The sequence below is a fragment of the Sciurus vulgaris genome (assembly GCF_902686455.1).
Source record: "Sciurus vulgaris genome assembly, chromosome: 10".
Taxonomy (NCBI): domain Eukaryota; kingdom Metazoa; phylum Chordata; class Mammalia; order Rodentia; family Sciuridae; genus Sciurus; species Sciurus vulgaris.
The window spans coordinates 49,785,451-49,799,331 of record NC_136470.1 but is presented as its reverse complement, the minus strand read 5'-3'; the positions used below and the strand labels follow the sequence as shown (position 1 = coordinate 49,799,331).

Here is a 13,881-nt window from a genome sequence, read left to right as displayed (position 1 = left end):
TAATTCACAATAGCTGAACTATGGAACCAACCTAGATACCTTTCGACAGATGAATGGATAATGAAAAATGTGGTATATATACACGGTGGAATATTAATCAGCCATAAAGAAGAATGAAATGATGGCATTTGCCAGTAAATGGATGGAACTGGAGAATATCATGCTATGTGAAATAAGCCAATCCCCAAAACCAAAGGCTGAATATTTACTCTGATATGCAGATGCTAATTCACAATAAGGGGGGTGACTAGGGAAGAACAGAAGTAGTTTGGATTAGACAAAGGGAATGAATGGAAGAAAGGGGGAATGAAAATAGAAAAGATAGTAGAAGAATGAATTGGACATTACTATCTTATGTGCACATATGACTGCATGACCAATGTAATCTACATTACGCACAACCAGAAGAATGAGAAGTTATACCCCATGTATGTATATAATATATCAAAATACATTCTACCATCATGTATAGTTAATAAGAACAAATTCAAAATTAAAAGCTGATTCTTCCTGTTGAAAACAAGGGAAGACCCACAAACTCTTCTTCTGAGAACTACAAAGCTATCTCCTAGGGTTCAAAAGACCCAGCTATATTATGATCCTGTACTTGGGGTTTCACAAGATTCCATAGGCTGCTTTGCAGTAATCTTCTGGGTGAAGATAACTTCAGTGGGTAACCAGAGAAGACTAGCTGAAATAGAAATGCAAACAGAAAAATGAAATGTGAATGGATGAAGTGGTCAGTGTGAGGAGACCGTTTTGTATCCCTCAAGTTAGGCAAACAGGGCAGGTGTGACCTTCAGTACAGCAGCCCAGTTCCACGATTATAGATCAGTCTTTGCAACCAGCTCAAAATGGAGAAGCAAAGTCCTAAGTCCCTTAACTGTACTATGATTCCCCACCAGCAGCAATCCATCCAGCACTCCAGAGCTCTGCCCACATTACCATTCTGCCTCCTTCCAATTTGGAAAAGGAGAATGGCTGCTAGAAAAAGGGAGGCCATGACCACCTGAGGTGGTTGAAGCTGGGTTGGAGTCTCACCTCCTGTCCTAGTCTTCCTTTTGCTCTTATTTTCACCTCTTCTTATAAAACAATGGACTAGAAGGGGAATTCTGTAGCTGAGGGACAAAGAGGAAACTGTTAATGACAGAAGAGTGAAGTCTGAGTGAGAATGGCAATAGAGGCTTGGCGACTGTCGGCAGACTCTGCACCTGGACGTAGGCCCAGAGGGTGGAGTTGGGAAAGCAAGGGTTGCCCTGAGCATCAGTTGGTTTCCTTCCCTTGGAGAGAGGAGAGTAAAAATTGATCATTGTTGGCAGCTCATCAAGAGTACAGTCATTTTCAGTTTCCATAGGGGATTGATTTCAGGGCAACCCTCCCCGCCACACACACACAGATACTGAAATGATTTCTCAAGTCCCTTGCATAAAATTGTGCAGTATTTGCCTGCAATTTACACACATCCTCTGGTATACTGTAAATCATCTCTAATTACTTATAATATCTAATACAATGCAATGCCAGTGCTACATAAATAGTTGTTTTAGAAACAATGACAAGAAAAAAGTCTGTAAAGTTCAAAATAGACACAATTTTTTTTTCCTGAATATTTTTGTTCCATGGTTAGTTGAATCATCTATACAGAACTAGACTCTGTTCTGGGGAAAGCTGAGGGGTTGGTAACCGGACCTAGGGCTGGAGTGAAGTGAAAGACTTGTCTAACTGAACGATAAAAGGATCAGAGTCCACAAGAGCTTATGCAAATGATTACGTGGTAGAGGGTTAACTGATAGAGCATGATCAGAAATTAAATGGAATAGAAACTCAGTGAGAAAAAGGAGGAAGTGTGGATATACTATTTCATACTTCAATGTGTTCTATTTTTTAAATTTTATAAATCCTCTAAGCAATGCCTTTGAAACTATTGGGATATTACACATAAATCACAGAAAATTGTTTTCTCCTTTATATCTTTTTAAAATTTTTTTCTAGTTGTAGATGGACCCAATACCTTTATTTTATTTATCTATTTTTATGTGGTGCTGAGGCTCAAACCCAGTGCCTCACACGTGCTAGGCAAGCGCTCCACCACTAAGCCACAAACCCAGTCCTTTCCTTTATATCTTAAACCAATAAAATTCGTACTTGTTTATTGCTGGGATGACCTGTGACATTCTTGGTCATTTCCACAACTTCTTTTTCCTCAGTTTTCTCACCAACCACATCCAGTCCTCTTCTGGCCCCCTAGGAAAACTCTGCCATCATGTGCTTTCAGCTTTGATCAGCAGGAGCTCTTTCTGACTTACTCACCTCCTTTTTCAGTAAACATAGACCTTGACCCCATAGCCACTTCCTTCTACTTCAAGAAAAACAAGAAGGACTCAGGTTCCTACTGAAATTCGAAGTCACAAACCAGTAGACTTGTCTCTAAGACCTCTACCACCTGTTTCAGAATTATAATCTAGTTGAATGCTTTTGTGTGTTTTTTTTTTTCTACTTTGAGGGCTAAACAATAGGTGCTAGTTATAAGCATTAGAAAACTAAGAAATACATGCAGAAAATTTCACCTAAGGAAATAATGTATCATGCAAACCATGATTATGTACAAGAATGTTGATTGTTATCACATTAAAAGACTTGAAGCAATCTAAATGTCCAGAAGAGCTGAGAACTGATTAGATAAAATTTCACTCATACAATGTGGTAATCTAAAATTATGATATAGAAATAGAAGTATTTATATTTAAAAAATTGTTTATAGGGTATGAAGTGACAAAAACTGGTTATAAGTCAATGTAGTATGCAATTATATATGTAGATGTGTGTACATTTGTATGCATGTCCACAGAGAGAAATATCTTTAACACATGGCCACATGTTAATAAAGGATACTTTTTAAAATTTGCTCAACAATATATTTTTAAATTTTCTACAAAAAGCATGCATACTTAAATGCATAAAGGGTTCAAAAACAGTAAATCCTGGTGAGGGCCTTTATGAATAAAGCACATGAGTTTTAGTATAAATATACGACACATAGTAATCAAGAACATACAAAGCAAGTGGAGTTGGATGATCCTTCTTTTTTTAACATAGCCTTGAGAAAGCTAAATAAAGCTTAATCAAAATACATCAGGGTATTGGAAGAGAACACTGAGGTATAGGATGGGGGCTAGCAGTGTATCCTGCAAGTGATGTAAGTTGACTGTTCTCTGCAGCTCTGTGCCTAGAGAACAGAGTTTGAAGAGATCCTGTTATGTGTGGAGGTTACCCCTTGACCGTGACCATGATAAACTCAGGCCAAGGAAACAAGTTCTGATCTAAATCATCCCGGTCACTATCTCTAGGCCATGACTCTTTCTGTATTTCAGAGGAATCGGTTGTTCGCTGCATCCATGAGAGAAACAGGCATTCTCTATTCATGTTTCAGCCTAGAAAGCTAAATGGCACTTTGTCAAGTTTTCTTTCCAAATTGAAATTGTGCTTACGTTGTAAAGGCTTTACTATTATCAGTAGCAGCAGCTCTTTGAAAAGCATCTTCACTGGCATCCAGAAGTTGACTCACTGTTGTGACGGCAACTTTCTTTGCCTGCCAAGGAGAAGGCACTGATGATCACAGAAGACATAGCATACCTTATCATCACCTTGGTGATGATGAATTATGTAGCAAGTAGCATCTTTATGATATTTTTTTTCAAAATTAAAGTTTTAGTTTTTGACCGATGTAAGATGACAGAAAGACTCAAGACAAGGAAATGTGAAAATACAAATTAAATAATGAATTAGGAGGCTTAGGTCTCTAAATATGATCTCTTAATACGATCCTTCACAGAACCCTATTCCATTCCTAAGAACTTAAAGGCAAATGCTTGGATACAAAAGCAGAAACAAAATAAGAAGAGTGCAGGGCTCTGATTGTTAAAACATGCCAACCCAGACTACAGCATAACCTACTAGTTATCTAAGCAATCAGACTTAATAAAATTATTTGTATTTTTCTTACAATAAAAAACTCAGGTGTATGTCAGAGAGATGATCTTGGCATTTGATTACTATTTGTTTTTACTAGTTAATCTTTCTATAAATTCTATATTTTTCTGTTTTTATTAATTTGTGACTTGAATTCCACCTACCTTCCAAAGGACCTAGTATAACTTAAAAAAAAAAAAAAAACTTTTTTGAAATAAGACACTTAAAGGGAATAGAAGAAAGGAGTTATGCTGATATCCCGTGGGCAAGCACTAGGTCAGTACATATTTGTTTTTTTTGAAATAAGACACTTAAAGGGAATAGAAGAAAGGAGTTATGCTGATATCCCGTGGGCAAGCACTAGGTCAGTACATATTGGTGATTTATAGCACAGTCTCATCAATTCTCAAGCTCTAACAACTGATAAATATTGAGTATTGAGTATTGAGTGTCTTGTTTTCAGGTATCAGAGTTTACCAGGTTGTGATACCACAAATGTAAACTAGGCTTCAAGTTTCCAGAAAGCCTAGACCAAAATGCAAATATGCTTATCACAAAGAAATCAGGGTTTAAAAGTATGTTCCAGAGTGAGTTCTCTGGAACATGAGTTACTTGGAATCAGAGAGGGATGTTCAGGTCAAATGCAGCTTGTAAACAAACTAATCAAGTAAAAGAGATATGTTTGTTCCAGGATTTTCTGGAAGATTTAGCATAATAAAGATCAATGTGATTATCATAAAGGAAGATTTTTGGACAAGGAGCCCTTTTAAAATATCTTTGAGTATCCTTGAGAGTATTCTGCAAAATGATCTTAAGAAAATGAACCAAGCCCAAATTGTACCATGGTATGAGGAGTAGAATTTGGTATGTCTTTCTCATCCCCACCCCTTATTTTTTTAAAGTCTTGAGTTTTACCTCAGCTTCAGCCTTTCTGGATTCATTGAAGAGCTGTCCAACCACTCTAGTAGCAGAAGTGATGTTCTCAGCAGTTAATTTACTGGCATCAGATGTTAAAATCTGGGCTTCAGTGGAAATATTCTTAGAGTCCATTGTGATATTGTCTATCTGTTTTCAAAATTAAAAAAAAATTCCTGACTTTATACAATTATATCTAAACACTTTGCAAGCAACTGCAGGCAAACAAGCTGAAATTTGGCTGAGCCTCAATCTCCTGAACTTGTGTTCAGGAGTTCCATCTAGATTTTCATGTTTATTTCTTTCCTTGTACAAAGGACACAGTACAAGCAGACCAATGCTTTTCTCAGTCTTTACTGTTTGCAAGGATTGATTAACTGTAACACACTACTTTATCAAGAGCAGAGCTACTCAAAGTATCTCCAAGGACCAGTGCTAGTTCACTACCTGTTACAAAGTCCTGAGAGCAAGTGATCAGAAATTCATGTAACAATTTTATGCTGCTGATAATAAAATAATTAAACAACAAATAATTTAAAAATTGGGTTTGTTTTTTATGTATCTATATTTCATTTTTCTGCTATTGTATTTTACAAAATTATTGGTCAGCGATGGGTTGGAAATTTTTTTAAACTGGCTTTTCAGCACAGTTTGGAAAGCACTGACCTACACAACCTCTCCAGGTATCAACTGGCCCCAGGCTCTGTGCTGAGGCTGAAATGTGCTTATCTGTACTGTCATTAGAGCAGCTTGGTGTCAGGGTTGGAGGGGACTTAATTTTCCACTAGATGGCAGCATCATTTCAAAAATCAAACCAACATCACAGGCAATTCACATTCAGGGAAGTCAGAAATAATATCCAATCAGTAGACAGAAACAGATAAACGTCTCATTCAATACCCAGATCCCTGTATGTGCGGGGTCAGCACTTTGCTAGATGTTTTAGCGGTGTTACCATGTGTAACAGACCACACACAACATTGTAAGTAGAGCATCCTCATCCCCATTTAAAGGTTCAGAGGAGTTAAGGAGCTCACACGCACAGCTTGAAAATGGCAGAGTTAAGAATCACACACTGTCTTGTCAGACCTCAAATTCTGTGGTCTTTCTTATACTCTGTATGATTAACAGACACCTATACAACCAAACTCCCTTCCCCACCCCACCCACACCTGCCAATCTTGTGATTAGGGAGTCAGTGCAGGACAGTGTGGATTTTAAAACTGAGAGCAACTTTATCACTTTCTTTTTTTTTTTTTTTTTTTTTTTTTTTTTTTTTTTTTTTTTTGCTATCAGATTTTTTTTTTTTTTATTGTAACTTTATCACTTTCTGGCTGTGCTTACTGGGCAAAACAATTCACCTCTCAGAACCATATTTTCCTCTTCTGCAAAATGGATACATTAATACTTATCTATGGTGTTATAATGTTAAAAATGCTTTTTAAAACCTAGGAATATATGCAAAACGTTCAGCACAGTACAGTTCCCAACTCCCATGGTTTGACTTGTGATATTTTGACTTTACAATGGTGTGAAAACAGTACATGTTCAGTGGAAACTGTACTTTGAATTTTGATTTTTTATTTTTTTCCCAGGATAGTGATATGTGAGACACTATTCTCTCATGATGCTGGGCAGCAGCAGCAAACCACAGCTCCCAGTCAGCCATATGATGAGGATAAACAGCCAATAAAGTCCACAGTGTGCCATGGTGCTCGACAAAGGTGTTGGGTAAGTTAGGTGGCCTAATTGTATCTGCAGTTTATATTTTCAACTTACAATGAGTATATCAGGACAAAGCCCAATCATAAGTCCAGGAGTATCTGTGTTTGGCATGCAGTAAGTGCTCGTCAATTAGCTAGTGCTATTATCTACAATTGTCTGTAATATGAAAATAACATTCAACTCACAAAAGTTTAATAAGGATTAAATGAACTATATGTAACATGCCTGGCATATGAATGGACCTAAATAAAGGCACATTTCTTCTTCCTCCCCTTGCTTAGCCCTTAGTGTTAGCTCTTCCATGTGTTCCATTTGCCTACAACCTTCATCAAAATAATTTAATCTGCATGAAAAAATATCTAGTCTGATGCACTTCCCGTTCACCTGCTCATGATCACAGCCCACAATCAGCAGGGTTTGGAGCTTACTGTCTCAGTCTTTGGTCATAGATTTTTTCCTATTCATTCTGATCCAGCAGACCACCAAAATAGCTCACTTTGGTCACAAACGTTAGGGATCTATTTTCAGTCAAAATGTCACTGGTCTACAAAGATAAGTCCTTTTAAAATGTGCTCTGGGTTACTATTTGCTGAAATCTGCCAAAGCAACAAGTCCAATTGTTCTTTTCCACAAATAGATGTCAACTTTAAACAAATAAGAGTGATTTTTATTTCTAGCTTTGTTATTTCTAATTTACGAGTATTGGAAACATTGATTGGACCGTGGGTTATCTGAAAAACAAAGACTTTGCCCAGTGTCAGAACTTCTAGTTGTCCATCAAATGGCATACCTGATTTTCTAGGGTTTCCAGATTTTCATTGCAGTTTCCTATTGTGGCATTTTGTAATTCTATCTCTCCATATTTAGACTGACTGCACATCCGGGTTGCTATTGGACTGCCAGCTTTAATAAAAAAGAAAAAAAAAAAAACCACAGGATCTGTAAAAATATGCACAGCAACTGCTGCTCTTGTTCACGTGTTCCATCCCAATCTGACTCTACTACTCCTCCCATCCAAAAGTGGAGTCTGTTCCTCCACTCCCAAAATCCTGGCTGAACCAGAACTTACTTTGACCAATAGGATGTGGTAGAAATGTGTGAGTTCCAGAGCCTAGGTTTCAGAAGCCTTAACGTTTCAGCCTTCATCCTCTTAGAATGATGTCCTGGGACTATCATGTAAGGAAGATCTGACCTACTGGAGAGAGACCTTGCAAAGCAGAACTGAGGTGCTTGAGCCAAGAGCCGGCACCCACGTCCTCAGATATGTGAGCAAAGCTATTTTAGACTTTCTGGCACAGTCTAGCTGCCACAGGCAATCTACAGAACTGTGAGAAATCTAAACTATTATTATTTCAGGTTAATAAGTTTGGGATGATCTAATATATAGCAACAGAAAAAGTAAGTTTCTGCAACGGTATTTTAGGTAAATACCAGTTGTCTTGATTTTTAAATCTGGAGTTCAAAAGACCATTTGACTATTTACTTCCTTTGATGTTTGCAAGGAAGATTTACCTTGTAACCATCAGGGACAAAATGGCTTTGAATTGGATATGATGGCTGAGAGCTTAGAAATAGTATATATTGAATGATATGTTGATCTCTTCTTCTTTATGTAAATATGGATAACTTGTAAAAGGCATATTTCTATTGTACCACAGCACCTATTAGATGTTTTGTGGACTCTTAAGGGTTTCCTAGGTGATTTGGTTTATTTCTTAGGATTGTCACCTAAGCCTCTCTACCTCACTGTCCTATGGCTAATACTTAAGTAGCTGCTATAGCTACAACCATTAAAGGGACATCTGGTCAGAATTTTTCCTCAGGACCAGTTTTGGGCAACTGCTTCCTGGGGCACAAGTTAGAGATTATTCAATAACATTTAAGATAGAAGTTTGAATCACTCTTAATTTATATGATGTCTCTACCTCTATGACATAATGAAAATTTCTAACATATACTCAGGATGTAAATAACTTTGAAGTGACCACATATCAAGTGCCTCTTTTCCTCAGTATGACCTACAATTATGAATATCCCTACCCCAAAATCATTGAAATGTATTGCAGTGACTTGCAGTATAAAATTGAGTAATTAGAAGCAATTCTTAATATAAAACTAAAAGCAAATTAAAGATGTGTATCTTTAATTATATTAAGGGCTTGATCTGAAATTCAAAGGGAAATATAATAAGCATATTTTCATAATAGTTACTCAGAAAAGAAAAATAAATAACCCAATGAAAAATGGTGATTCTCTCCTCTCAATAAAGTGATATATATCAACTAAATGTTGATGACCTTCATTCATGGATATATTACTGGCACTTTTACTCTTCCTAATACATAGCACACAATTATGCTTTGTTGGTCATATCTGTTTTATAATTCATTATGTAATATTTAAGATATGTAAGACATGTAAAAATAAGACAACTGGTACCCATAAGCACACCACATAATATAATATGGTATACAGAGTATGTGCAGTAAGTGACAAAGCAACTAAAGTCCCTTTTTACATTCTGAGTTCTTGATCAAGAGGCTAGAAGGACCTTTGTGAAGCATAGATCAGGAGGAATATTTGAGTGATGGTGATCTATATGAGCAAAAGAATCTGGATTCTGCAAATAAGATTCAGATCTGGACAATCACTTGGATTAAATAAAGTAAAGAAGCAATAATAGAAAGACCAATTTACATACTTTATTTAGTTTTTAGTTTTCCTTGATAGGCACAAATGTTTAAGTAAAATGTGAAATTCTCCTCAGGGTTGTTACTGACAGTGGTCCCATCAAAAATTTTTGTAAAGGAGCTAGAGTTGACTGTATTCTTGGGATATGTGGTTCTGCTGGAAATGTGGGATTATCTGCAAGATTGATAAGATGAAACTCAATGCAAACGAGGGACAGGAAAACATGTAGGGAAAATCATATGATGAAGTAGGTACTAGCTATTGGGAAAGGGATCCATGGATTTCTAAAGGCTACTCTAAGAAGATATTATCCCATGTGGCATTGAAATAAAACAATCATCAACATCCAGGATGTTATAAGGGAACATATTGGAGAGGGAAAAATATTATTTGCTCCTTTACTCAGAATGCCTCTATGCAAATAAATTTGTCGTGTTCAAGAAAGATATGACAAAGCTAGGTCACATTCCAAGATGGATAACTGAAATGATTAAGGAGATGAAGGAGTGATGACTACAAACAGACTTTATTACCTCTCTACCTGGAAAGCTGCAGTCTGAAAGTGGATATAGTACAAGTCTATAGACTAATTCTTTTAAATGGATACAAACTAACTCAAAATGAAAATGTTCACCTGATCAAACTCTAAGAGACAGAGAGAGCTGGAAAATTCAATTCAGTAAGCATTAAGAGGAATTTTCAAGCAAATGATCCATATTAAGGTTTTTAGAACAATTACAATTATGTGAAGAACCACCACAAACTTTGAACATTGATATCATAAAAGGGAACTAGCCCTTTCTTTGATACCTCTCCCAGGGTTTTAATACTAGTTGGAGGAATGATAGGTATGACTCAGCTAAAGAATCTTATACCCAAAGAGAGGAAATTTTTGGAAAAAAAACATACCATTCAGAGTGTTCTTGTCACATGTTTGCAAAGAAGTTCCATACCTGCCCACTGGAATTCTGCCAAAAGTAAAACTCATATAGGTACTATTTTCACAGAAATTAGCTGTAATGGAAAGAAAAATATTTTTTTCATTAGAAATTAAACTTTTCTTTTTCAAATTTGAACCTAGATAAAAGTCAAAGTTCAGAACCTATATAATGTAATTTGAAAAGTAATAGATGTTTTAGAGAATCCACTGGTCTGCCAGGAACTTCCACACTTTTCTATCTGATTAAGTGACTGCCATTAGTGTGACTAACCTGTTAGGTAACAGGTTCCAGTGTGCAAAATACATACCTAGGTAGAAGTAGAAGGTGAGCACTAATACACTGGCAAGGAAGATGTATATGAAATGAGTTAGAATCTTGAGAATTAAAAATATGCAGCTTACAGTGACAAAGGCCATCATGGGGATGTGGGTCAAAGCAAAAAGGTGTGTGAGATGTACAGGTGGGTGGGAATATAAAAAATGACAGGAGGGGGCGGGTAGGGCTTTGGATCTCAAGCAGGCAGCATAAAGTGTAAAGAGTGTGACGTACACTTCAGATCAAGAAACAGCCGTGAACTTGAATTCTGAGACACTACTGATGGCAATCAAACCACTAAATTAATAACTCTTCAAGGAAAAGAAAAGACAAGAACTTCATCTAAGTATATAGGTAGTGGATAGGGAGGTGCATCTCAATTTCTGAAAAGCTAAATATGTTAAAAATGTGATATTTTAAATAGGGTAACATGGTATATCTGCAATTGAAAGGACCTGAGGGAAACATATGGCCTGTTGCCCTGGATTAGAAGGAAACACACCTGTAAGTTTATAGAGAAAATTGACAGTCAAGAAATGGATAAGGTGTATTGATAACATAGTTAAATAGCACTAGAGGGAAACTTGCCTTTGACTCTTGAGTTATTAAACATATCTTAAAAGCATCATCATTATACCTGTTAATTGGCATTATATCCATTGATTATAATTGCTAATTGAAGTTTCTAGAAGTTTTGCTGATGTTCTCATTAATACAAGGATCACCTAAACCTCACCCGAGTATTACCTCAAGTAACTTACCAATTGTACATCTTAGTCCCTTCCACTCTTCTGTACAAATGCATCTGCCGTTTTCCCAGGTTCCACCATTCCTGCAGAACGCTATAGGGCTGCTTGACTCGGGAGCAACTGTTACTAAAGAAACAATAATAATAGAATAATATGGGAACTGGAAGATTAGTTTCTCCTTTCAGTTCTGTGGCTTTTTAACTCTGGATGTAAAACCATTACTTTGAGTATCATTACTGAGAAATATCCTTTGTAATATCATCATCAACAAATACACACACACACACACACACACACTGAGAATCTACACAAGATGTAGAATTCTAACTAGGTGAAGAGTAGGTCATGATCTGTTCAGTGTTACTCCGTGATGTATAGAACAGTAGTATTCAGGCTGTGCCTGACTCTGAATTACTCCATTTTGTAAAGTAGCAGTTTGCTATCACCTACCCCATTTGAGGACAAGTGCCAATGAGGAATGACTCTACACCTTGTTTGTAGAAGTAAACAACCACCATCTTCCCAGTACAACCATAAGGCACAAATTGATAAATAATTCATACATGCCATTTTATCAGATTAAATCAGGAGCACATGGATATGTAGTTGTCACAAATCACATCAGGAATGCCAGACACAGAAAATTATCACCCTCACGAGATGCAATCCCTTCACCCAAGACCCATAAAAGGAGGAGCCCATCAAGACTGGACATGGCAGCACCCTTACCCTGTCACCTGATCCCTCGCCATGGGCCATGCCTGGGAAAATAACCATGAGGATAAATCTCCAGTTCTGCCCCTTCAGAAATAGAGCAGTTTCTTCTGTTCATAACAATGACACACAGCCTAAATCCAAGGTGACACATTGGCTGACATTCTGAAACTGAAACTGCCATTCATCTGGGCCCTCTGCCTTGACAACTCTGCAGAACTGGTTCTTTAAAACCCTTAGCTGACCACCTGTGATGACTCTTCAACTATTTGCATTGATGTTTCTTTTTGCTTATTATTCTTGGCACAGCATTCTAAAACCCTGCAAATGTCTTAACCCCTCTTAAGTCTTTCTGTTTTGTGTGTGTGTGTGTGTGTGTGTGTGTGTGTGTGTGTGTGTGTGTGTTGGGATATTTATATATATATATATAATATCTAATATTTTAGATAAAATATCTAAAATTTTTGAAGTACGATGCATGACTTCTGTGTTATAGATATTAGAAATTAAGATTGGAATGGAATAAAAGAACTCGTGATTGCCTGGTTTATGACTTCCAGGTGACCCATGAGTATTTGAGGAATTGTCACTGCTGAAAGTGGTATAACTTGTGACTTTATTGTTATTCAATAAATTTGGACATTGTAGAAAGACACAAGTGCCTATGTTAATGGCATAGCACATTAACAACACTATGGATACCACAAACGCTTTGTTTTTATAGCACTGAGGACTGAACTCAGGGCCTTTCACCTTCTAGGCAAGCACTGTACACTGAGCTATAATCCCAGCTCTTTTAATTTTTATTTTGAGAGGTCTCACTAAGTTGCCCAAGCTGGTCTCAAACTTCTGATCTTCCTGCCTTGTTCTCCCAAGTTGCTGGAATTACAGATATGCACCATTATACCTGGCCCAAAAAGACATATTTGCAAGACACAGCACCTTGACCAAGAAGATTAGAATCCCCTAAGAAAGAGGAAATTATACGGATGGGAGATAGATAGATAGACAGACAGACAGTCTGAACAGTCTGAACAAGTTAACATGAAGACTTACTACTACTAGAACAAAAAAGAAAGATATTGAGGACAAAGGTAACCTACGCCAAGGAGGACTTTTTCCAGAAGAGGTGGTGTTTGAGTTGGATTTTAAGATTAAATCAAGAAAAGCCAGGTGACCCAAGTAGGCACAATACGAAGGGCAAAATCATAAAAACATGGAAAGTTCTGATGTGTCAAAGAAACAGAAAGGAGATTAGCATGTAGCATTAGTTCTAGGTGTGAACAATAGGAGGACAGAGACTGGACTGTAAAGGGCCTTCAGACCAAGACAAGGAATTTCATCATGGAGGAATAGAGAGAGGTCTTCACACAAGAGAGTGGCATAATGAGGAATGTTGGGCAACTTTGGGACAGACAGATTTTTTTAAGGACAAAAAAGCATTAAATCTAAAAAAAAAAACTTTATAAATTGCACTTAAAATTAAAAACTGCTGTTCATCAAAAGGCACTGCTAAGAAAATAGAAATGGAAGCCACAGACTGGGAGGAAATATTTTCAATGCATATACATGACAAGGAGATTGTGTACAGAAATGTAAATAAGAATTATAAATCTACCTGTAAGTTAGAATTGTACATTGTAAATTGTAAAGAATGTACTTTAAGTCTGTGTTATTTGATGCATAAAAGCACAGGATTATGGATTCTTCCTGACTGGATTACTCTATCATTGAATCATAAAACTCTTATTCTTCATACTCTTCTTTACCTTAAAGTCTGTTTTCTTTATTTTAATTTTTTAAATTTGTTTTAATTAGTTATACAGGACAGTAGAATGCACTTTGATACATCATGTATAATG

General features: G+C 36.7%; 1 protein-coding gene across 1 annotated transcript in view; it reads right to left on the bottom strand.

Annotated features, from left to right (window-relative positions):
- The window catches only part of ADGRG7 (adhesion G protein-coupled receptor G7), a 63,430-nt gene that overhangs the window by 40,989 nt on the left and 8,560 nt on the right, over positions 1 to 13,881 (bottom strand). The window contains exons 2-6 of the mRNA XM_079101387.1: positions 11,318 to 11,431; positions 10,210 to 10,314; positions 7,400 to 7,512; positions 4,885 to 5,034; positions 3,489 to 3,589 (exon numbers count right to left, since the gene is read on the bottom strand). Of these exons, the coding sequence (XP_078957513.1) occupies positions 3,489 to 3,589; positions 4,885 to 5,034; positions 7,400 to 7,512; positions 10,210 to 10,314; positions 11,318 to 11,431 (583 nt within the window). The remainder of the gene's footprint in view (positions 1 to 3,488; positions 3,590 to 4,884; positions 5,035 to 7,399; positions 7,513 to 10,209; positions 10,315 to 11,317; positions 11,432 to 13,881) is intronic.